This window comes from Neltuma alba, unplaced genomic scaffold (assembly GCF_004799145.2).
Source record: "Neltuma alba isolate B1F8T4 unplaced genomic scaffold, ASM479914v2 tig00013305_pilon, whole genome shotgun sequence".
In the NCBI taxonomy this organism is placed as follows: domain Eukaryota; kingdom Viridiplantae; phylum Streptophyta; class Magnoliopsida; order Fabales; family Fabaceae; genus Neltuma; species Neltuma alba.
Window position 1 is genome coordinate 102,598 of NW_021637583.1, and position 26,013 is coordinate 128,610.

At 33.5% G+C, this 26,013-nt stretch overlaps 1 protein-coding gene across 1 annotated transcript in view; it reads left to right on the forward strand.

The window, feature by feature from the left end:
• The window catches only part of LOC114736098 (receptor-like protein 1), a 31,047-nt gene that overhangs the window by 3,050 nt on the left and 1,984 nt on the right, over window positions 1-26,013 (forward strand). The window contains exons 2-4 of the mRNA XM_028923867.1: window positions 21,972-22,052; window positions 22,480-22,626; window positions 23,693-25,767. Of these exons, the coding sequence (XP_028779700.1) occupies window positions 22,028-22,052; window positions 22,480-22,626; window positions 23,693-25,767 (2,247 nt within the window). The 5' untranslated portion in view covers window positions 21,972-22,027. The remainder of the gene's footprint in view (window positions 1-21,971; window positions 22,053-22,479; window positions 22,627-23,692; window positions 25,768-26,013) is intronic.

Sequence of the window (26,013 nt, forward strand, 5' to 3'; positions counted from 1 at the left end):
CGTTTTAGATAAATGTGATATATATATTTATGTATATGCGCGTCTTGGTCATGTTTGTAGGAACTGAATTTGTACAGTTAAATAGTTTTGAGATATGGAAGTAGAAAAGTTTTAGTTTGAGGAAAATTTCCAGATTTGAAGTAGAAGCATTCAAAAGCTGACTTTGATATTGACGTAGGTGTGAAAAAATTTTCAGAATTAAGGAGAAGGGTCCTTGTGTACTAAGATGGTGGTTAATGTAAGAAATTGCTAAGCAGAAGGAATGGAAGAGATTGTATTGAATTAAGAGTAAAGGAAATTGGATGATACGATTATTGTTAATTATTGGAAGAGCATGTAGAAAGTTCATACATTGAAATTTTGAGGCTTGACCGAAGGATTTATGAATTGCACTTAAATATGAGAAGTAGTTGGGGTTGTAAGATGAATGGTGAAGAATGAAGGGATTGATTGAATATAATGAAAATTTAGGGATTAAATGATTGAGTCTTAGAATTTATTTAGAAAATTGTTTGAGGAATAATTCCCAGATTATGAAAGGTTATTGGAGGAATGTTAGGCCAAAGATTAAGAAGATTAATAGAAGGTTTGAAATTGAAATTGCTTGGCTTGGAAATAAGATGAAATCAATTTGTCTCTCTCGGCCATGGGTGAAAATTAGTGAAGTTGGATTTTAATTATTTTTACTTCATTGGGATTCGGTGACTGAGGTATGAAGGGCACTTGGTTGTCCTTAGAAGTGACATACATGTATATATAAAATCTTTGACTAAGATGACCAGTTACTATGTAAAGTAACACTATGAGTTGAGATAAGGAAGGAAGCATTCCAAAGAGAATAGTTTGAATAAGAAAAATTATCCAGGGTGACCAACTATTGTGTAAGGGTAGAAATTAAAGAAGATTTGGGATTTAAAAAGTTATTTAATTTATGAATTATAGTTGGATCAAATATTGATCTACCCTTACGAACATGATAGGTTTTGATATCTGCTCAAGCCCACCAAGAAGCAGAAAGATAGGAGAACGGTAAGATTTGATTTGGAGGGAAGCAGACCAGGTAGTAGTTCTTTCCTCCCTTACACTTGTGTATGATTGTTGCATGTCTGTTTGTGCCATATTGCTATTCAAAAAGCATGAGAACATGTAATCCTTAATTCCTTGCATGGATTATTTAGCCGTGATCACGTGTAGCTGATAGACATGGGGCAGTGATTGCCAATTATTTGCGCATTATTTATTCAACTTGTCTATCTGTCATTGCGCATAAATGCTTAATTGCATTAGCTTGCAAGGTTATGTTCCATATGGCTTGTTTTGCATGCTTTATGTGATCTGCACATTTGTTTGATGGAAATTACTACTACGGGGATTCTTCGGAATCTCACCCCCCAATTTATGATGAACAGTGAAGGCTAGTAGCTAGAAGGACAAGGAGGTTATTTAAGAAGAAGATGGGCTGATTGAAGAGTAGAGATACCTGTTATAATTCTGTAAATTATATAGTAAAATATTCGGGCAAGTAACTTTACTTGCTTTATGGAAATATTATTTTGTATCCTTTAGAAGAAGGAGGTGAGCATTGCCAGGTGCACGTATATGCTGTCAACCAAGAGCGTTGCTTTATTTTTAATATAATATTTAAGATTGTATAGTATGAAATTATTTTAGGTGATAATAGATTGAGTTGAAAGCAGGGTTGATATTGGATCACTAATATGTTATCTGAAGGTTTGAAACATTTGATCAACGGATTCCAATGTTAAAGGAAAAAAAAAATTCCCTGTCTTTTCCCAGGATGGAAACCTGGCGTTAGTGATTCACAGACGTTAAAATGATCCTATTAGTATATAAAAGTGAGGTGTTGCATTCCGCAGAAGACCACGAGTAGGGGCGATGGTTTCTGGGAAGGATGGTGAGTTCCCAAAATATCTCTGTTTTTAAAATTTTTTTAAATGAATGTTCATTTCTCTTCCAATTGATCATTAACTGATATTAACTTTGTTTTGTCTTCTTTTCTTCTTTTCATTGCAGTTGTGCTGCTCTCTGCTGCTGCTGCATCTTAGATTGCTGCTTTTGAGTGCTTTCTGTGTTATTTGTTCTTTTTAGTCCCTTTTGGTTTCATATTTTTTCTCATACAATTTTGTACTCTTCATAATAATAATGTAGAGGGACGTGTTCTTTTGTAATAAATATTATATTTGCATTCTTGGAACAAACTTATGAGTTATGAAATTACCAAACCTAGTTCTGCACTTTTTCTCAAGAGTTCAAGGATGAGGAATAAACAATCTCTGTCAGGTCCAAAACAAAAAAGCTGTTAACAATCTAATTATCAAAATATATAATATCAAAATTATCTAAATGGAAAAAAGGGTTAAATCTAGATAGTTCATACCAATGGACCCTTGCCATATATATTCGCTTGAGAAGAATTATAGTCCGAAATGTATATTAATGTAGCAGCGATTTATGCAGCAAACTATAACCCCAGGCAAAAAGTAGACGTAATATTTTTTACCAACAAAGTAAATGTAACTTAGATTCAAAATCTTTTAGCATCTAAAATATACGAAGAAAAGTAGCAAAATTTTCTAAAATGAAATTTGAACCAGAATATCTTGTTTAAACTAATTCCCTCTAATACTGTATATTACATCAATCAAATATGTACTACTTAGCTTCCCCGATCTCTCTGTGTAAAGCGTCTACGTTGCTAAGCCAACCTAATGAGACGAACTTTGTTGTCTTCGATCATCGTCTTCGATCTTTTTTCAAATACAGGGAACAGAGCACAGCATGAAGCAACTTTGTAAAGGCTATTCACATTCATCTATTTCGTCTTTGCCTCTCTGTTCCTATCATTCAGAAGATAATCAATTTAACTTCATCAATATTTATTAACCATAAATCACTGCCATCAACAAGAGCCTCCCACCATGTTTACTGTTATATGTATATCAGATACGGTTTGTGATCAAAATACTGTCTCACCAAACGTACTTAGTTTAAGTGGTTCCTTCAAGCTTCTTCACAGTTTTCCCTGTATCTGGCCATTAACTATAATTAGAATGGGATTAACAATACTAATAAGTTATCCAAAAGTAACAAAAAATTCAATGCGAGGTACTCCTCCAATCTTTAATATAAGACCTAATTGTTGAGTTAATTTTGGTCCTAAATATAAGACGTATGTATCATATTTATCAATTTTTTTTAAATTACCCTTATAAATACTCCCTCAACTATAATCAAGTAGCTAGAATAAGGAGGGAGAATATTAATAAAGATGATTATGGTGTTCTAGGAAAAACATGTCATATTTCTTATAATTAACTAACTTACCTAACTTATTTAATCTAATTAAATTAATTAAATAGATCTTATATTAAAGATCGGAGGAGTACTATGTTTACTGCCATAGGATACAATTGATTAGCTGGTATTTCAAAATCTAATGTTGGTTCATTCCAACCATATAAACCAATTCCAAGAACTTCTATTGATGAAAAATGTATTATTCCATTGCAATTCCGCGGTTACAAAAACAATTGGATAGGTTTTACGATGAATTTGCATCGAAAATTCATTTAATATGAAATAGCCAAGTTTCTGGCGGCAAAAAGAAGAGATGTATGTTGGAGAAAATAGAGCAGTACTTAGTGCACATTTAGTGAGGACGTGTCAACTTTATCAACTGAGCACAAGCCCCAAAAAATGTTTTCACATCAATGTTCAACTAGCTGCAGTTAAGCGTATCTGGTTAGGTGTTTTACGAGTAAAGGTTCAATTTTATCAATAAATTTTTACGTCAACAGCGTCTGGCAATATTTAATTTTGAGGAATGCAAAATTAACATAGTTATTAAAAAAAGAGTAATTTCACCATTCCGTTAAAAAGGCCTCAGCGTTCATTTCTTTTTTTCAAAGTGGGTCCCACTAGTGGTCACTCATTCTCTCTCCTGATTAGTCTTCTTTGAGTTCTTTCCCTTCATTTTTTTTTGGGAAAGTCACTAACAGGTCCCACAGAAGGCAATTTATTACTCTGAGATCCCACGAAATGTCAAAATCACTGACAGGTCCCAAGGGACCTCAGAGTAATATTTTCGTTTTGTAAAATGACATTACTGCCCCTCATATTCCAGATTCACATTTGCTCTGTCATTACGATTTACAACCTCAGCAGCGACTATTAACAACCTAATGAAAGGGCGTTAACAACCCTAGCAGTATCCGTTAACAACTTACTTTATAGAATTATATAACCTCTACATTAGAGTAAATTATAACCAAATAATATAATACAACAACTTTAACACTAAAATGGGAAGCTTTTTGATATCATTAAGAATTTTAACTAGATCCAATAGGATTATAGTAATATTTTAATGCGAAGATCCATTTACAATCTCAACGGTGACTATTAACAACCGAATGAGAAGGCATTAACAACCTAAACAGTATCAGTTAACAACTTACTTTATAGAATATATAACCTCCGCATAAAAGTAAATTATAACCAAATAGTATAATACAACAACTTTAATACTAAAATGGGAAGCTTTTTGATATCATTAAGAATTTTAACTAAACCCAATAGGATTATAGCAACATTTTAATGCGAAGATCCATTTACAACCTCAATGGTAAGTATTAATAATCCAAAGAGAGCTGTTGACAATCTAAGCAGTATCTATTAACAATTGACTTTATAGGATAATATAACCTCTAACAACTATATAAGATTAACTTTAAGACTATTTAGTTATAGTTTAGTTAGTTATAGTTAGAAGTTATATTATCCGATAAAATTAGTTGTTAACAGACACTGTTAAGGTTGTTAACAATTCTCCTTAGGTTATTAATACTTACTGTTGAGGTTGTAAATGGATTTTCGCATTAAAATGTTGCTATAATCCTATTGGGTTTGGTCAAAATTCTTAATGATATCAAAAAGCTTCCCATTTTAGTGTTAAAGTTGTTGTATTATACTATTTGGTTATAATTTACTCTTACGCAGAGGTTATATAATTCTATAAAGTAAGTTGTTAACGGATACTGCTTAGGTTGTTAATGCCTTCTCATTCGGTTGTTAATAGTCGCTATTGAGGTTGTAAATGGATATTCGCATTAAAATATTACTATAATCCTATTGGATTTAGTTAAAATTCTTAATGATATCAAAAAGCTTCCCATTTTAGTGTTAAAGTTGTTGTATTATACTATTTGGTTATAATTTACTCTTATGCAGATGTTATATAATTCTATAAAGTAAGTTGTTAACGGCTACTGCTTAGGTTGTTAATGCCCTCTCATTCGGTTGTTAATAATCGCTATTGAGATTGTAAATGGATATTCGCATTAAAATATTACTATAATCCTATTGGATCTAGTTAAAATTCTTAATGATATCAAAAAGCTTCCCATTTTAGTGTTAAAGTTGTTGTATTATATTATTTGGTTATAATTTACTCTTATGTAGAGGTTATATAATTCTATAAAGTAAGTTGTTAACGGATACTGCTAGGGTTGTTAACGCCCTCTCATTAGGTTGTTAATAGTCGCTGCTGAGGTTGTAAATCGTAATAACAGAGCAAATGTGAATCTGGAATATGAGGGGCAGTAATGTCATTTTACAAAACGAAAATATTATTCTGAGGTCCCTTGGGACCTGTCAGTGATTTTGACATTTCATGGGACCTCAGAGTAATAAATTACCTTTTGTGGGACCTGTTAGTGATTTTCCCTTTTTTTTTTTGTTAAGGTGCACCAAACACTCCAAATTATTTACCTAGGTGTATCCAGTGGCCTAAAATAATTTTTGGTGCATCTAGTGTCATAAACTAATTAAAATGGTGCGTCCATATTCTATGCTAACAGAAATGTTATGTTTAACTGTTACTTTCCTGACTCAGCTTAAAATATACCTCAGATATTCTACATGGTAGATACATAGGCACCCGATGTGTATTATTCTTACTCAAAAGTCAATTTATTTAAAAGAAGAGGAAGGAAATAAATTAAATTTTGAGTAAGAATAATACACATCAAATGTCCATGTGTCTACTATTTAGAATATCTGGGGTCAATTTTAAACTGAGTCAGGAAAGTAGCGGTTAAACATAATATTTCTGTTAGCCTGAGATATGGACGCACAATTTTAATTAGTTTAGGATACTGGATGCACCCAAAGTTATTTTAGACCACTAGATGTACCTGTGTAAATAGTTCGGGGTGGTGGGTGCACTTTAACTTTTTTTTTTTCTCTTTTTAAATTTAGCTCACCATAGCGTGTCAGAATGCTCGATACTCTCCAATGACACGTTACCCTCTCAAAAATGTCATCTCTCCTCCTCCTCTCATCACTTCAAATTATTTTAATAATATCACTCCTTAATTCCTCTCTTCCTCGGCCCGTCAGAATTAACTCCTCGCCTTCTTTCCCCACCATCACCATTATTATCTCTCCTTCACTAGAGACTACTGCCAACAACATTTTTGGTTTCCTTTTGGCTAGTTTCTCAAGCATCACTTTCTCAAGTGATCACAAAGAAGGTCCCTGCCATGAAAGCTCATCATCCTCCGTAAAGCTCCAAGCATCAACCTTCCTCGCCAATGGCCACCCAATTCTCACCCGAGTCCCACCAAACACTATAGCAACCCCGACCAATGACGTTGCTAGTATCGGTTCTTTGTCGGCTTCCACGCCAACCATTCCAACCACCGCCATATGGTTCCCATCAGAGAAGTCAGTGGGATCAGGTTATGAGCATTTTCGAATTCAAGTTATGAAGCACCCATTGGGTCGAACTAAAGGAAGCGATGGTAGAACGAAACCCAAATGATGATGCTTCAGAATTATGATCGTCACTACATCCTCCTTCTTCCCCTCATCGAAGGACCTTTCAGAGCTTCTCTGCAACCTAGTCTCGACGATTATGTGCACATTTTCTTGGAGAGTGGCTCCACACGCATCTTTGGTTCTACCCTTAGAAGCTATATGTACATCCAGGGGGAGATTATCCATATAACTCAACCGCCATGGCCTTGTCGAACTCAACCGCAGGAAAACTCGAAACTCACTGGTTTGCAGGGACGAGACACTCGGTTGCTGAAGAGTAACAGAGAAAGAAAGATGAGAGGCAGAGAGCGAGAGAGAGAGAGACAAGGGGAGACGAGAGACGGGGGTTGAATATGTGCTAATGGGAGAGTTTGAGAATCTTAAGAAAGAGTAAGCAAAACAGCCCCTCAGGTAACAAGCAAAAACTATAGTTTGGGAGGCAAAACCATAATTTGAAGATCCAACTATCTAGGCATGTCAATTTTTTGTAAAATCATTTTTTGATTGAAAACTATAGTTTGAAAAAAATTAGCCAAACACCATGATTTTTTGTGAAATCATTTTTAAATTGCAAACTATGATTTGGAGTATAAAACCATGGTTTTTCATAAAGTGATTTTTTTTTTCTTTTGAAGATATAAAACCATGGTTTGGGATAATAAAAATAGATAAATGTGAAAGATAAAGTAGATTGTGATCTTATATTCAGAATTAAATTAAATATCTAGTTCTAGTTAGCTTTTATATTAAGGACGAGAAGTAAATTAATTAATTATATTTTTTATATACAATTTATTATTTCAAAAAAAATATAAATTAAATCTACTTTTCTATAATTATCATATTAACTTACATCATTTTTAGTAATTTATACATGAAAAAAATGATTATGATAATAACAACTCAAACATTTTCACTTTGTTAAAATCATTTTTTTTACAAAATCTATTTGTTTAAAATTTATTCTTCAAAAGCTATTCTCCAAATCATTGTTTGGTTTCACCCAAACACTCTCATAATTACGAGAGGGAAGAAATCAGTGTAACAGAAATCCACCTTAAGAAAAACAAACGGCCGTTTACTCCTTTTAACGGGAGTGGTGAAATTGGCTTCCTTTTTAATGATTATATGTCTAGTTTTGCATCTTTTAAAATTAAACGGTATCATACCCTCTTGACGCAAAAGTTCATTCTTCAAATCGCACCTTGATCCGGTGTTTTATCTGTCTAAAAATTTTTAAATGTTGAGAATAAGAGGATTTGAAATTAAGAATCATGAAAAACATCAACCTATTACCCCACCACAGAATCAGGATTCAGTATAGGTTAATTCAGTTAACATATATATGCCTTGATTCTGGTCCGAACAGGTTGCGAACTAAACAAATATAATTAAACACAGATATATATTATCTTGAGCAAACGATTCTTAACATCATCAATAAATATTAGAGCTATATTTCTAGCTTTATGATAAAGCTGGCTCGTTGCTTTACCAAATATACCACCTACAACTGATACCTTTTGGCCAAATATAGATATCTTTCTCTGTTGTTTCTTTCTCGGCTTTCTGCAAATTCTTCGCCCAATATCCATGTGGGAGCCTTTCATAAAAGTTATCTACAAAAAAATTACAAGTAATTATAGCCGTTGGTTTATTCTCCTTTTGTTTATTCTCTTCGTCTCCATCGAGATTGAGAACACACACACACACACACACATCATTACCCATCCCTTTTTCTTTCTCAGTCTAGTGCATAACCTGCAACAGATCCTATGAGTCAACTCAACTACTACAGCCAACCACCATAGGATGGCACATTAGTTCTCTGTGCACGCAATGCCTGGAACTGAGCTTACTGAGGCAGATTTTTGAAATATATATGCCTCATGCCTACAATTTCCGAGAATTTACTACGACCCCAACAGAGCTTAGGTTCTGATGATCTCCTGCTACATTTGGTTTTGCAGTATACCATGGTTTTGTGAAATGTTTTCTGCTAAAACTGTGCTTTGTCCCAGATTTGTTTGAATAATACATGATATGGCAGATTTACAATAGATTAGAGTCGTCTCTATGGGTCATAGATTCTAGTCACACCCAGAATAGAGGATTGATAAGTGTTTGATTTCTTACTTTTTAATTGTTTAAAGAGATTCATTTCATACGTATTAATTTTATTCTTGGGGATCACCGGCCATTGACTTTATTGCCCCACTGTTTGTTTGGTTGTGACTAGGTTTACAGGTCTTGGTTGGCTTTACTGAGACAATCGTGCTGCGTTTATTCAGTACGATGAATATGTCTGTGAAAATAACATCTACACGAACGTCATAATCATGATTTCCTATAAAAAATATATATGCCATGGATGGGAATAGCAATTGTATTATGGGAAATTTGGTGAAAAATCCATGTTTAAAAATTTAATTGGCTAAGAAGACCTAAATTTTATTGGGACTTCTTAATATTTTTTTTTCTTGGGACCTTATTGTAATTTTTCTTTCATTAAATGAGTAAATATTATGGTACTGAGGGCATTTTAGAACATAAAATCAATTTACAACACACTTAAGGAAACATAATTAGAAAAGGGCAAAGTATACAGTGAGAGGATAGGTGCGGCGGGCCTCTAAGTGCTGGGCTGATATCCTCCCAAGGCAATTCCGTGTACGGTTTTTTGGATTGCATGATCTTAGCCAATGGTTAGAATGGAATATTAACCTCGGTTTTAAAGTCATGGGGTTCCCTTGGAGGGTCTGGTTTGCGGTGCTTAGTCGCCATATATGGCTCAACCGGAATGCACACGTATTCCAAAACAGCGCTGTGGGCTTTAGACAAGTCGTCTCTCATGCACGTGCGATTATTTCATGCTCGGAGCAATGCTCAGATGGGGTAGGTGATCCCATACCGACGAATGGTGTTTGGCAGCCCCCCTTTGTTGGATGCATCAAGATCGACGTTGACGGGGCTACCGTTCAGCACACAAAGGACTCGGCCTGTGCCGGAATTGCACGAGACCATGATGGCTCGATGCTTGATGGGTTTATGTTTAGAATGTCTAGAGGGACGAGACTTCACGCTGAACTCTGGGCTGTGCTTCTCGGATTTGCAATGGAGGAAAATTGTTGTTGAAACTGATTGCAGAGAAGTGGTGGATCTCTTAAACGCTGGTTGGGCAGAAGACCATCAGGAAGGAGGCCTACTTATGGAGATCCGGCGATGGCTTGCGCAGGATTGGGAAGCAAGCGTTACTTGGTGCTGCAGAACAGCCAACGTTGCTGCTGACACTATGGCCAAAAGATGGCCAAAAGAGCTTTGAGCATCGCAGAAGGAATTACGTTCTTAAGTAGTCCCCCAGATTTTATTACTGCAGGTGCCTTGCGTATGGAACTTGATTTGTAGGTGTCGTTTCCTTGTCATCGAAAAAAGGATAGGTGCGGTGGGCGCGGTGGTAGTTGTGACCCTCGTCCTAATGCATACATTGTTAATTTTTTTCACTAGAAAATATATACATTGTTGCTGAAGATTTGTATAAGCTTTAAAACTGTGATATTTTAATCACAAAAATTTAATTATAAGAGATAGATTTTGGGAGTGATTTTAAACATAATATATTTTGACATAGAGATAAAAGTATTTTAGTCATTAACATATTTACTCATTTTCTTTTCTTTTTATTTTCTCTCCTCCATCCAAACAAAATGGGTGATAATATTTTCCCTTTTCTTAACTTTGTCTTCGCCTATTTTCTTACTCAAACTTTTATTCCCATCCAAACAAAGCATAAAGGTGTTTGAAATTTTAATCATTTTTTAATTATTTCCTTCACTAATTATATCACTGCGTTCATTATCTCTCACACACCTCTTTTTTTCTGCTCATTCACCCCCTCTCTCCATAAGTATGAAAATTTTTTTTAAAACGAAATAATTTTTTTTACATATTTATTACTTTAAACCAATTTTTTAATAACTTTTTACCCTCATAACTTAGTTATTCGTATCGGAGTTTAGAAATTTAATTGATAAAAATTGAACTTCCTCTACTAAATTGATAGCTGAAGGAATGAATGGAGATAATTTTTTTTTATTTGAAGTAATTTTGGTATGCGTCTCTCCCTCTGTTGTTTTTTAATATGTATGGAATAGATCTTACATACATGGTCAATATTAATTCCTCAATTAAATCTTACATTAAGGACCGTGAGGAATATCCGGATATCATCTTTTTAAGACTCTCCTCTTCGCAAGTTCAACCTTATATGCATGTCACCTTTTTTTTCCCCCGAACTCTTTCATTATATTATTCTTGGTACGTACATGGGAGGCTTTGGCAAGTTCAAAGCCACAACTTCACGGTTTAGTGGATCAATTCTATTCAATGAATTATTATCCTGATTAATCATAACTAAGTGAATAAAACTCAATTTTAATGCAAAACGTAGATGCTACGACCTTGTATTCTTATGGCACGAAAAATCCCCTGTAAGTGGAGTGGGGGGTTGTAAATTTGATTCCCCTTGTAATGTCATATTATTACTGTTCACCCCCTAATATTGTGCAGTCCACATTGCCGGCAACTGTCAGGATCGATCTTATATTGAGAGGTTACGTTAAGCCCAATCGTGTATTTTTGGGGCAACGTAACGAATCTTCGTCTTTTCTATTCTTTCAGACTAAACGACTCCAAGTCTGGGTGAATTATGACAACGTTGAAGTATGCTTACGAAACAAAATTGCAGTTTTCTTTAATTGAAGAAATGACACGTATGATATATATATATATATATATATGCCATTCACATCCTCTGTGCTCATCAGCAACTTTATAACTTGTCATAATCATGACTGATTCAAGCCGGAAACTACTTTAAATTCCGCTCACAATTATAACTTTCTGGTAAACTTCATTCTTGTTGATCAGAAATTAGCGTGTGAGATGATAGATAGTTGTCGAGATCATCAGAAATAGAAAGCCTAAGCCCTATCGTGCATTCTGCGGGAGCGTATCTTGACCTCTTCCTAGTTTTTCAGATTAATTAAACTGGTTATTAGTCCATGTCAGATTATTAGGATTTAATGAAAGGAGTGAGGGGTGGCTGAACGAAGAGAGAAGGGCTTCTAAAACTGGAAGAAACTTTCAACTATCAATTAATTGATGCCAACGCTCCCATTTCTGTAATTACAATCATTTGGAAGAGAATTTACGAGTTATTTACATGGGATGCAAGAAAGAAGACCTCTGTTCATGAGACTTTCATGATGTAGTTCATATTGGTCAAATCTAGAATTATAGTATTAATGAAAGATAGCCAGTTTGTGTCTTAACATGATCAGGATGGACGCCATGCTGAAATATGCGACCCATTACTTGGTCCTAACCTACGTTTTAGTGCAGTTTATTAGATATTATTTAATTTTAGTACTTAATATAATATAAGAGTTAATTGAAAGTTGAATTTAATCTTAAATATAAAATTTTAATTCACTTTATCTTTTAAGTTTGTATTTTTTTTTCCAAAATATATTTATTATTGTAATGGAGTGGATAAACTAACCACTTCTATTTCACTCACTTCCACGTTTTGCGTTGAAACCTCGGAAACAAGGCCTTGGATCCTCTCAATGTGGTAAAAGAAATAGTTATTTTGATTACGGTGAAGGAAGATGAGTTTGTATGGAACGAACATGACTTAGAATTGGTATAACTGTTTGGCTGACAAACTCAATTATTTTTATATATTTTGATATCTTTTATATGGGTTTTGTCAACTTAATTAGTCCCTTTTGACTTTAATTGATTGATTAATTGATTTAATATGTTTATTTTGAATTATTATTTTATAGGGGCAAAATTGTCATATTTGGTTTAATTGTGACTAATTAATTTTTTAGGACAATTAATGCTACCTTATCTTTAAATTTTTGCTTGCAGGTTTTTAGAAGATTTGAAAATAAAAAAAAAATAAAAATAAAAAAAATAAAAAAGAAAAGAAAAATATAAATTAAAAAAAAAAGAAAAAAATAATACAATAAAAGGGGGAGCAAAACGCTGCGTTTTGCTCCACCCCTAATATCCATTATTATCATCTTCAACCAAAAGACGAAGAGAGACGGAAAGACCAGCGAGCTGAGGGACCAGTGACGGCGGCGCATACAAACAGCAGCAACACATGCAGCACGAATACACAGATAACGCGACGCATTATTCATCATCATCTCAAACGAGCTGGAGGCGCTGAAAGAGAGACGCAGACACAGGAGCTGAGAGCAGAGGAGACGCGCTGAACACGAGCTCGTGACGGCGAGAAGCAGGAGCTGGGCGACGAACCAGTGAGCGACGGTCAGAGGAGACCAGCGACGACGATCATCTTCTCCTCGCCGGCGCACAGAACCAGTGAGGACCACTGTTCCGTCTCCTTTTTCTCTTCCATGGAGCCTTGTAGCAGAATTCTGAATATGGCATTTCTTATGGCAAACTGTGGCTAAGATCCTCTAATTCTCTAATTCAACAATAATGGCAGGAGCTCAGATCATCAAAAGGGAGTTTAGTTATTTTAATTTCCTATCTAATAATTGTTTAACAATTCCTAAGTCTTAGGATAGTTATTCTGATTATTAAAAAATTTTGTATTGTTAAATCTGATTATCTGTGGAGATTATTGTGACTGGATTATTGTTTAGCATTTGACATTGGGCTGTTTGTAGCTTTGATTTCAATTATGATGTGGTGGTTATGACATTTATATTGATTTTGAAGTTAATATATTGTGATTTTCTAAGATGGCTTGGAATTTTTGATCATATTGTCTCTTGCTAGCTACAATTCTGTTATTTTGGATTTAAGAGTTCTAATTAAGCATTGGTTTTTAGCATCCTTAATTCCATTTTACTATTCTGGTTGCAGTTAGTAAATTAGGATTTTAGGAAAATATTTTGTGGCAATTCAAGGTGGCTCGGTTGTTGGATTAAAAGCTTAATTATAATTCTTAATTCATTGTTTTAATTCCCATATTTTTTAGAGTGATGATTGCCTACATTGTTGAATTGGAGGATTGATTATTATCATTGTTATTTGTGTGTCTTATTTTCATTTCTTTAATCTCTATTCATTTTAATCACTTTTATATAAAAACAAAAAAAATTATTTTAATTTTAATTTGATTCGTAGTATTTAATTAGCAGTTTTTCAAAATCAAAAATCCCTTTTATATAGTTTAGGTTACATGCGTTTATTTACTAGGATTTAATTTCGTTTTCGGCTCCTCAAAGTGAATACGACCCGGATTGTGCACTATATTGCATTAATTCGGTTAATTTTTGGAGTAACCCCAAAGCGACAAATTAAGGATAGTTAACTTCATTGGCAAATTTAGTTGATTAGATTAATTCACTGAGATTTCCTTGAATGGGCATTTATTTGTATGCCAAAGCGTGAACATTGTTTTGAGTAGTCATGGCTGTCAGATCAGAGATATAGAGGGAAAATGACTTGGTCTGCATCTACTTTTCTTGAAACATCAGCGTCTTTACTCATATGTAACTCAAATCTAGCTTTTTTTTTATTATAATCATGAAAAATTTTAAATTTCATCAACTTTATATTCGTGTAAAAAATTTAATGATGTTACTTATAAATTAAAAAAAATGAAATCTTTTCTCTTTAACTTATAAATAGGACCACATGAGTATGTATTTTTTAGTTATTTATACCTTATATGCAGAATTAAAAAATTTAATTGATAGAAATTAAACTTCATTTACTAAATTGATAACTAAAGCAATAAATGGAAATAATTTCTTTTTATTTGAAGTGGTTTCGATATGCATCTTTCTTTTCTTTCTTTCTTTTTTTTTTAATTTTAAAATCATCTTACTGTGATTCCCCTGTTCGTATGTTCGACCATCCCCCCCCCCAAAAAAAAAAACTGTCATTGTATTATTCTTGATACGTATATTGGAGACTCTTGGCAAGTTCAAAACCGCAAATTCAATGAATTATTATCCTAATTAATCATAACTGAGTGACTACAACTCAACTGTGCTATAATGGTCTCATAATCTAATGGTATGAAAGATTTCCTGTAAACAAACAAAAAGTTGTGGGATCCCACTTATAATCTCAGTTAATTACTGTCTGCCACTAATTCAAAAGTTCAAAAAAAAAAAAAAAGGAAGAAAAGCGCTAAACACATATGAACACATAGTTTTATTTGTTGGATTGTGCAGAAATGTCAAAAGCAAATGCACTGACTTGTGATAAATAATATAAGACTTGTTAAGCCCAATCGTGTATTTTGGGGCAATGAATCTTCATCTATTTCTAGCCTTTCACACTAAACCCCAGGAAGTCTTTGCCAGATATGATAACGTTGAAGTTCACTTATGAAACAAAAATGTACTTTTTTTTAATTGAAGAAATGAGCCGGTCTTTAATATAAGAGTTAATTGAATAATTTGAGTAGATTAAAGAAATTTGTTGAGTTAGTTATTTATAATAAATACCGTTGCTATACAATTTTTTTAGTTACAACTACCAATTGATGGAATGCTTAACATGAAGCAGCTTTATAAAGGCTATTCATCTTCATCTATTTCATCTCAGCCTCTCTGTTCCGATCGTTCAAAAGATAATGAACAACTTCATCAATATTTATTAACCATAAATCCCTACCATCAACAAGAGCCTCCTGCTACGTTTACTGTTATATGTATATCAGATACGGTTTGTGATCAAAATACCGTCTTGCCAAACGTACGTAGTTTAAGTGGTTCCTTCAAGCTACTTCAGAGTTTGCCCTCTATCTGACCATTAACTATAATTATTACTCTTTCAGTCCTTAATATAAGATATATTTAACTAATTTGATTAACTTATAAAAATTAGGCAAATTAGTTAATTATAAGAAATATATATGATCACCCTTCTCTTTTCTCGTTCTTTCTCAGTCTAGTGCAAAACCTGCAACAGATACTATGAGTCAACACAAACAAGGTTCAGGTTTTTGTAGAATTATTCAACTTAATTAACCAGTTTCTTGCTGTATTATTGTTTATTTGATATATGTCAGATTGGATGATATGATTATGCACATGCAGAGGCTTATCAGCTATCAACACCAGTGATGGCTTATCCTCCATCGGGTCAGGCTTATTACCACCACCAAACACCACCACCTGGATATCCCACCACCGTGCAAGCTGTTCAAGATTCATCACAGATCCCAGCGGACACCAAAAGTAAGGGTGAAGGCTTCTGGAAAGGATGGTGGGTTCCTCTCTCATCACTTTCTCATCTCACAACATCTTTTCCCACACAGAACACAATTAATCCAACTTAATTTGTAATTTATTGCATATGCTGTTTTTTTTTTTTTCCTATTAGATTATAGATTATATATATAAAAAGTCAACTAATTAATTGGTATTTTTTGTTTGATTACGTTGTTTTGCTGTGCAGTGTTGCTCCGTCATGCTGCTGCTGAGCCCTGGAATTTTGCTGTGGATGTTGATTATTGAGAGTTCATTATTATTGTCAGTTTCTGTGAAATAATGATACTTTTTTCCCTTTCATTTTAGTTCCTGTGTACTCGTATGGGAGTTAATTAAGATATTAAAAGGGAAAAAAAATAATCTGATCAATTTTCGTTTATAATCTGCCCTTGTTAATGTCTACTCTTTGAGAGAGACAAGTTGAGCAGGGGACTCTTATTATATATGCATCAATAATCAATAAGTATAGTAATAAAAGGTTAAGCTTCAAATTTATTTACGCAAGCAGAATCTGATTCTAGTTAATTATATATATAGCATGATGTTACATTCCGGAATTTATATAAAATAATCAAGATTTAAGATTTACAACGACTCGGGAATAGTAAATCAAAAGGGAGAATCAAGCAAACTCATCATTTGGAAGCAGATGATTTTCGAGATGCCTTCTTATGGACTTTTGCAGCAGCATATGGGGTCTTTTTTCTAGGTGTCATTATAGTTCTTTATTTGAACCCTTACATTTTCAATTAAAAACTACTCATATAAGAGAGAGCGGTGACAAGTTATTTCATGGGTGGAGGCAAAAAAGAATAGCCTTTCAGTAGTTCATAAGATTTTGATCATGTAACAAACGATCACAATAACCAAAAGATTGTCAGTTTGATGTGGAAAAATTTTGAGCCAAGTTTCGTACAGAGACGTCGAAACTGATATCATCAATTATCGAAGTGGAAAGAATTTCCATGGGACTGTGGTTTTGATCCCTCTCTCTTCTTGTCTGTGTCTTCGGCTATCATTTCAAATTCCGCAGTTTTTCCACATTCATAGTTATAATTCTCATATTACGTGCTAATTAAACCCAACATATATATTAACAGCCTAAACAGCATAGTATTTCTTCGCAATCCGTGAAAGAAAACAGGAAAGCATCTCCACCTTCCCTCCCTGAAATTTCAGTAACAGACTAAACGCTGCTTGATGTATTTTTTTTTTTTTAATTATTTCGGAAACTCATTTTGTAAAATATCTATTTTGTCCTTCATAACTCTTGGGAGTTGGGATCACTGGTTATATATTGACTAGCCATTATTCGCCTTTATGTTTGGTTGTGACTAATGGCTTGTGGTTATAAGTGAGATTAAACCTGCGACTTTCTACTTGTATGAGAGCTTTTATAGCACTAGACTGTAAAGCCATTAACCTCATGCAATAATTTTGAATTGTTGTGACATAACTGATAACAAGGCGGGAGCTTGGTCCAGTCGTGTGCTTTATTTGGGGCAAGGAATCTTCACCTTTTTCTTATCTTCCACACTAAACGACTTTAAGTCAGCGTTAGGTACGAGGTGGGGCATTCTGAGAGAATACTTTTTGGATTGGGAGAATTAGCTGCTAACAACCTTAAAGCCCACTTATAAAACGAAACTCAAGTTTTCTTAAATTATGTTGCAGAAATGACATCAGCAACTTTAATTTATCTTTATGTTTTGTTATAATCACGACCTATTCAACAAGAAACTACCGGCCTGTTTGGCTGAGCGTTTATGGGGCAAAAAGTAGCTTAAAAGTTTAATAAGTTAGTTTGTAAAGTTAGGAGTTGTTTGTCGTAGTTTTTGGCTAATCTGATTTATGGGCTAAAAATTACCTTTTTAAGAACAATTGTAAAAACATCTGAAACTTACCTATGACTTATACAAAAAAACTTTTTGAAATTAAGACACATTTTTATCCTTATATTTATATTTTTATGCTTCTATCTTCATATTTTTTGTGCTTCCCAATCAGTTTTTAATTATTTATTTTTTATACTCTCATAAGCGAAACTAAAATAATTCTTAACATAACTTTTATAATATTTTTTATTTTAGACTTACATAAATTATGTTGAGTAAATCATCCAATTAATTATATAATATTATTTGGTTCCAATTTTCATGTTACTATGATTTCTAATTTAAATATATTTTTATTTATTAAATATAAATTCTTCTAATTATAATAATTTAAAATAATTTTATTTTGTAAATTCATATTTTAATCGTTTTTCATTATTTAATAAAAGACATATCCATTTTGGTTATTGTACAAACTAAACTTACTTATCTAACCATAATCCAAACAATTTTTCTACTTTACAAACTAATTTTTATAAAAGTTAATCCAAACATAAATCATATTGCCTAATTTAACTTTTACCAAATCTCACTTTTTCAAAAGTCATATTGAAAATAAGTTACTTTTGCTATCATCATCATTTGCTATATCAACACCCCCCAACCGAGGTTTGACTGTGACTTGGTTTTCAAGTCTTGGTTGTTAGCTTTGTTGGTTGTGACTTACTTTTCAAGTCTTGCATGGTTGTTAGCTTTATTGGTTGCCATTAAGTAAGTGCTGTGTTTTTTTAATTTGCCCAAGTTGTTATGTTTTTCTCAGTTGAATTTCCGTACTGCCTATATATAGAGATAGAGAGGACGTAATGGAAGCCATTATTGCCCTATGCTTAGTTGCGACTAATGGCTTGTGGCTATAAGTGAGATTAAACCCGCGGCTTTCTACTGATATGAGAGCTTTTATGGCACTAGACTGTAAAGCCATAAACTTCATACAATGATTTTGAATAGCTGTGATATAACTTATAAGTGTATCAAGTGTAAGCAACAGTAGTCAAGATCAGACAGTGATGAGAGGTTGGGCCTAGTTGTGTACTTTGGCCTTTGGGGCAAGGAGTCTTCATCTTTTCCTTATATTCCACACCAAACGATTTAAGTCTGCGTCAGGTACGAAGTGGAGCATTCTGGGAGAATACTTTCTGGATTGGTAGAATTAGCTGCCAACAACCTTAAAGCTCATTTATAAAACAAAACTTAAGTTTCCTTTAGTTATTAAATAGAGAGATAAAGTGAATTAGGATCTCATCAATTAGCTCTTATATTTAGAACCGGAGGTAGTATATTGCAGAAATCACATCAGCAACTTTATCTGTATTTTTTGTTATAATCACGGCCCATTCAACAGGAAACTACGTCATTTGTTAACCATACGGCCGATACAACAAAGGAGAAATGATTATCGGTTTGCATGAGGTTCTTGCTGTTTATACTACGGTTTTGTTGTATCTTTTCTGCTATAATTGCACTCTGTCCCGACATTGTTTGAATAGTACATAAGATATCAGGTTTCTAGTTGATCAGATTTGTTTCCATGTGTCATGGATTCTATAATTAGGACGGGAGGTAGTATATTTTTTCTAACGTTTTATTGTTCGTGTTATTCTTGGTAGATAGGAGTCTTTGGCTAATCAAGTTCAAACCGGAAAATTCAGTTTAGATTAATTCTATAAGTTTTTATCCTAATAATTAGCCCTAACTGAGTGCCTAGGAGTCAATTTTAGTGCTAAACACAGATAAACGTATAGAAATAAACTTCAGGGTTTAGACGTATAGTTTACTTTCTGCACAACAATCTCAGTCTGCCGTATTTAGTCTGGCTTTCCAAACTCTCTTTGATGGAGCATAGTTTGTTTGATAAGAATATATATATATATATATATATATTTATATAAAGCTTATTTGTGCGGTGAATATTGTTAGCAACTATCAGGATCAATCATAAGTCGTCGAGAGGTTACGTCAAGCCCAATCGTGTATTTTGGGGGTAGCGAATCTTTTTCACCTGGAGAGTGATTTTCGGCCTCCTTTGCTGGAAACTTTGGAACGTTAGGAATAGGAAGTTATTTTGTGATGAAAGTTTTCAGAAACAACAGATTGATTCTCTTTCTTTTGCCTTTACGGCTGCTTGTACATATTCTTCTTTTTAATATACTTTACCATTCAAAAAAAAAAATCTTTCATCTTTTTCTAATCTCTCTAATTAAACGACTCCAATTCTGTGTCGGTATACCATGGTTTTGTTATATCTTTTCTGCTATAATTGCGATCCGCCCCGACATTGTTTGAATAGTCCATCAGATGTCAGATTTCTAGTCACACCCAGAACAGAGGATTGATTGAGTCTGTGATTTATTATTGTCTGTGTGAAAATCTTTTTATAAATACATAATAATTTAATTCTTTTCACTGGCCAATGGCTAGATTACACCACCCCCCCAACTTTTTGACTGTGACTCGGTCGTCACGCGTCTTGCATGGTTGTTAGCTTTATTGGTTGCTGGCCACCGACCATATGCTGTGTTTTTTTAATCCTCAGTCTGAGTCATTTCTCCACAAATGAGTCAACTCGTGTACTGTTTTGGAACTCAGAGAGCAATAATTGAGTCTCCTTCCGGCCTATATATATATGGATAGAGAGGACGTAATGGAAGACATATAGGCAAACAGGGAAGCTAATTAAGCATACTCAAAAATGGGGTATCATTCAGTGAGATCAGAAGACGTGTTGTGCATGATGGCCATAATCATGTTCACTGCAGATTGCTGCACTTGGGAGGCTGTAGAGTGTGACAACTCCACTCGTAGAGTCATAAGCCTTTCTCTGAACGATACAAGAGCTTATGAGTTGAGACGCGTCAAATGGTCACTCAATGCTTCTTCTTTTCTCCCCTTCATCCAGCTTCAGGTGTTGCGTTTGGATGGGAATTACTTGTCAGGTCACCCTCTTTCTTTTAACTATTCTATCATTCATGCATACATATAATATATACACACAGTACATAGATATACATTGTTAATTAAGACCGACATTTTTATAAGCATTTCGAACTGTGATTTTTGAAGATGTAAAAGCACATCAGTTACGGTAAAAAATTAGCTAATAATGATTATGATCATATCATTCATTGCCTTTTATCTCGTTCTTTTTCATCGGTTGCCACGATAAGAGTCCATTCTAGTTCTAGCTAAATATTTGTGGATAATTCTGATTGGAATAATGAAATTTTCTGTCCCTCAAATTTGCTTCACTGATTGATTTGGTCCATAAAATTTAATTAATTGCTATAAATCAAGTTCCTAAAGTTTCATAATCATACAAAATTAGTCATTATGGTTAGAAGATATAGAATCCTAAACGCACATGTGCTATCACTAACCATTAATTCGAGGATGATAACCCTCACTTTGCTTTATTTATGAAATTTGAACCAATTTTTTATATTTTCTCCCAATAATTACATGTTATATCACTTCATTTATTCTCTCTCATACTTATCTTTTTCTTACTCATTTATTATCCATTTTTATTATTTTTGGAAAAAATACATACATATTTATTGTCTTTAAGCAATAACAAACTATATAATCTATGAAAACTTTAGAACTTGATTGATAAAAATTAAACTTCACAGACCAAATTGATAACGGAGACAAATTGAATTTGAGTACCAAAAGTTTTATTACTCATTTTTTAAAAATATAATCAAGTAAGATATTTTAGAAAATGTTTGAGATACTAAAAATTTTGATTCGTGTTGTAAATATTTTTCAAAAAATAAATTACTAAGCAAGATAAATATATGGAGGGACCCAAAACAAGCTTAATAAAAACTACATTATCAAACTTTCACTTCATGTTAAATTATGAAGAGGATGATGATATTAATTATATGAATTGTTTTTTATAATTCTTTATACCCACTAACATTCATAGTAACTGATCACATTGTTGTTTGTGGGACAGGGCTGCTTGGCGATATCAGGCTGGCGAACTTGGAATTGTTGGACTTACAAGATAATATGTTGAGAGAATTCCCATATTTCGGTGCTAAATCTTTGTCTTCTATATTATAGTATATTTTAGGGACATATGTAGTTACTGAAACGTGCATCAAAAGCATATCTATTTTTAGAAAAAAGATTACCGGGCCATCATTTTAAGAAAAATGCTAAAAGGAATATATAGACAAAGTTTTCTCCATTAAATATATGAAAGTTTCGATTTTTTTTTTTGATTTTGTTGGGAAGTCGAATTATTTACCTTTGCCACATAATCATCTCAACTAAACAATTTATATGCCTTTATTTAATTGAGAGAATTGAATGAAATGTCAAAAGTAAGAGATAAGATGACGTTTTCTTACTTAGCAGATTCATTATCAATAAATTTTAACAACACTCACACACAAACACACAAATTAATTTGAAGGAGTTGTGGCTTAACGCACACATGTCCATTTGGCATTTGACAGACCTTTCTCATTCACGTAATCTGAAGGAGCTGTGGCTTGATGCTAATTACTTGGAGGGCAGTATTCCAGAATCTATTACGTCTCTTACTTCCCTCACCACATTGACATTAGACAATAACAACCTGACTGGATCATTGCCACAAGAAGGTATGCATCATATTTTATACATCAAATTTGCTGATAACAAATTTTTATTTTAATTAAACAGTCAAATTTTCCTTGTTCCTGCAAATTGAGTCGACTGTTCAATGAAATCGATTTCCAATCCATCTCCTAACTAGCATGCGGCAATAGTTTAAAATAATGTAGTCAAAACAAATAATAGTTGACATAATAATAGTAATAATGATAATAATAAGAAGAAGAAGATGGAACTGTATTTACACACATGGACAGGCTAAAACTAGTAAAAGGAAATGGCTTAATCATTTATTTTCACTTATATTTTTGGGCTCAATATTGAGGTTTTTCCTGGGGTCCAACTTCTTAATTTAGCCCACGTAAACCCTTTTTGGAAAAATATAGTATAATTTCATATCCGTTTGGATAAGAAGAAAAGTTGAAAGGAGAAAAAATAGAGAGAAAGAAAAATTAGGAAGAAAATATTATCATTCCTCTTACTTGGATAGATGAGAGAAAATAGAGAGGAAAGAAAAACTAAAATATCCTTATCAAAATATATCATATTTAAAATTGAACCAAATTAAATATTGTAGTAGAAAAATTATACTAATATTAGCATCATCAAATCATTTAAAATCAAATTATTTGGTTTATATATTTTCAAATTATTATATTTTAAAACCAACTTATTTAATAAAAATATTATTTTGAGATACAAAATAAAAAGCGAATCCTTTTTTAAATATAATAAAAGAAAATAAATATAGAGAGGGAGAACTAAAGAAGAAGGAAGGTAGTCACGTAAATCTTGTTTTTCTTCCCAAATCTCTCCAGATATGGAGAGAAAATGAGACATAGGGCTTACCTCATTTTTCCCCCCACTTTTTCTTCCTTTTTCTTCCTCTCATATTTTCTCTCCTACCAACTTGGACAAAACTCATTTCTCCTCCCATTTTTCTTTCTAGTTTTCTTTTCTTCATAATTTTCTCTCAATCTAAGTAGGAGGTTAAGCTATTACTTCTAGTTGTATAAATTTTTTAATTAATGGACTAATTAAATAATTTTAATGAATAAAAATGGTATGTTGCAGGAGGCTTGTGCAATCTGAAGAATCTTTCCCTATTGAATCTTGCCGTCAATGAATTTGAGGGGCAACTTCCTGCATGCCTCGGCAATTTGACGTCTCTACGTACGCTTTATCTTAATAAAAATCGTTTTGAAGGAACATTTCCTTCCTCACTTTTTCATGCTCTGAGGTCCCTAACAGCAATTTTTCTTTCTGATGACAATTTTAGTGGTTCCTTTTCACTCTCTTCACTTGCCAACCAGTCCAACCTTAAAGTCTTTAGCATCTCTTGCTCTAACGCCCATCTAAAGCTTGAAACTGAGAATCCCCCATTTATTCCTTCCTTCCAGTTGAGGCTTTTTAGAATCCACAAATGCTCTCTAAATGAAGCGAACAATAAGACAATGCCTACCTTTCTTCTTCATCAATATGACTTGCTGGCTCTAGAACTTAGCCACTTGAACATTTCTGGGACCTTCCCGTCATGGCTTTTGACAAACAACACGAGATTAAGTTATTTCAATCTGACGCACAACTTGTTCACTACTCCCTTTAAACTCAATCCTGCCTCAAAACTGCTTCAAATGGAGTCCTTTGATATTTCCTCTAACCCCATCAGAGATGAAATGCCATCTCATATTGGATACATTTTTCCCAACTTGATTTCTCTTAATATGTCATCAACTTCATTGCGAGGTTATTTTCCAGCTTCAATAGGTGAAATGAGACAATTGAATGATCTTGACTTGTCAAATAATAATTTATTTGGCTCTTTGCCTCAAGAATTTGGTCAAGGGAACAATGAATTGAGATTTTTGAAGTTGTCAAACAACAACCTGAGTGGCTCATGTCTTCCCATAGGATCAAATTTCACACATTTGTTGTCTCTTGATCTCAACAACAATAACTTCAAAGGAAAATTTCAAGGTGGCTTCATGAACAGTACTGGATTGATAATGTTGGATTTAAGTGCCAATCAACTATTTCGTGAAATACCTAGCTGGATTGGAAAATTTCAAGATTTGAGTTACCTCATTTTGTCACAGAATTCTTTAACAGGTTCACTTCCAGAAAGCTTTTGCAACTTGACCAAACTTTCATATTTAGACCTTTCTCACAATACATTAAGTGGTTCTTTGCCAAGTTGCCTGAACATGCCGTTGTTGATGTATCTACATTTGCAGGGCAATCATCTCATGGGATCTCTACCTTCTACTTTGGCTAATTCTTCCTCATTGTTGACTTTCGATTTGATGCATAACAAATTTTCAGGTCGAATTCCAAGATGGATTAGCTCATTCTCTAGTTTAAGGGTCCTCATGTTAAAAGAAAACAAACTTGAAGGCTCTATTCCGACGCATTTATGTGAGCTCAAGAATATTAGATTGTTAGATCTTTCTCAAAATAAGCTTTCTGGAGGCATACCATATTGCTTGAATAACATCGGATTTGGAAACATGGATGCAGCAAGTGAAATCGAAATAGGAAGTTTTATTGTGTCCTGGACTACAAGATCGTCTCTTTACCGTTTTGGCAGTATTACCGGTAAAGTTTTTCTACTAAAAGAAAAACAAAATGTTACATTGTGTAAAGTGCAAGAAGTAGATTTTACAACAAAAAGCAGGTATGAATCTTACAAGGGAAGCATTTTAAATTTCATGTCTGGGTTGGATCTCTCTAGCAATCAATTGAGAGGTAAAATTCCTTCAAACCTTGGATACTTAAGCACTGTCCATGCATTAAATTTGTCAAACAATCAATTGGAAGGGCCTATTCCAGAAACGTTTTCCAGCCTCAAGCAGATAGAAAGCCTTGATCTTTCACACAACAAATTGACAAGCCGCATTCCTGCACAACTAACTCAGTTGTACTTCTTGTCTTTCTTCTCAGTTGCTCATAATAATCTATCTGGAATGACACCTGATATGAAAAATCAATTTGCAACTTTTGGCTCAGCCAGTTATGAAGGGAACCTTTTTCTATGCGGTCCCCCTTTGCCGCAAAATTGCTCAATAGGAGGGAGAAACAGGCAACCTCATCATTTGGATACAGATGATTTTCGAGATGCTTTCTTATGGAGTTTTGTTGGAGCATTTGGGGTCTTTTTTATAAGTGTCATTATAGTTATTTATTTGAATCCTTACATTTTCAATTACAAACTACTTGTATTAGAGAGAGTTATAACAAGTTATTTGTATGAGTGATGGCAAAAAGGAAAAAGGCTTTACTTAGAGTTCATAAGATTTTGATCATGTAATCGATGGCCTGCTGATCTTTTCTAGAATTACAATAACCAAAAGATTGCTGGTTTCAAGTCTTCTCAGGATCAGAAAGGAAACTTAATT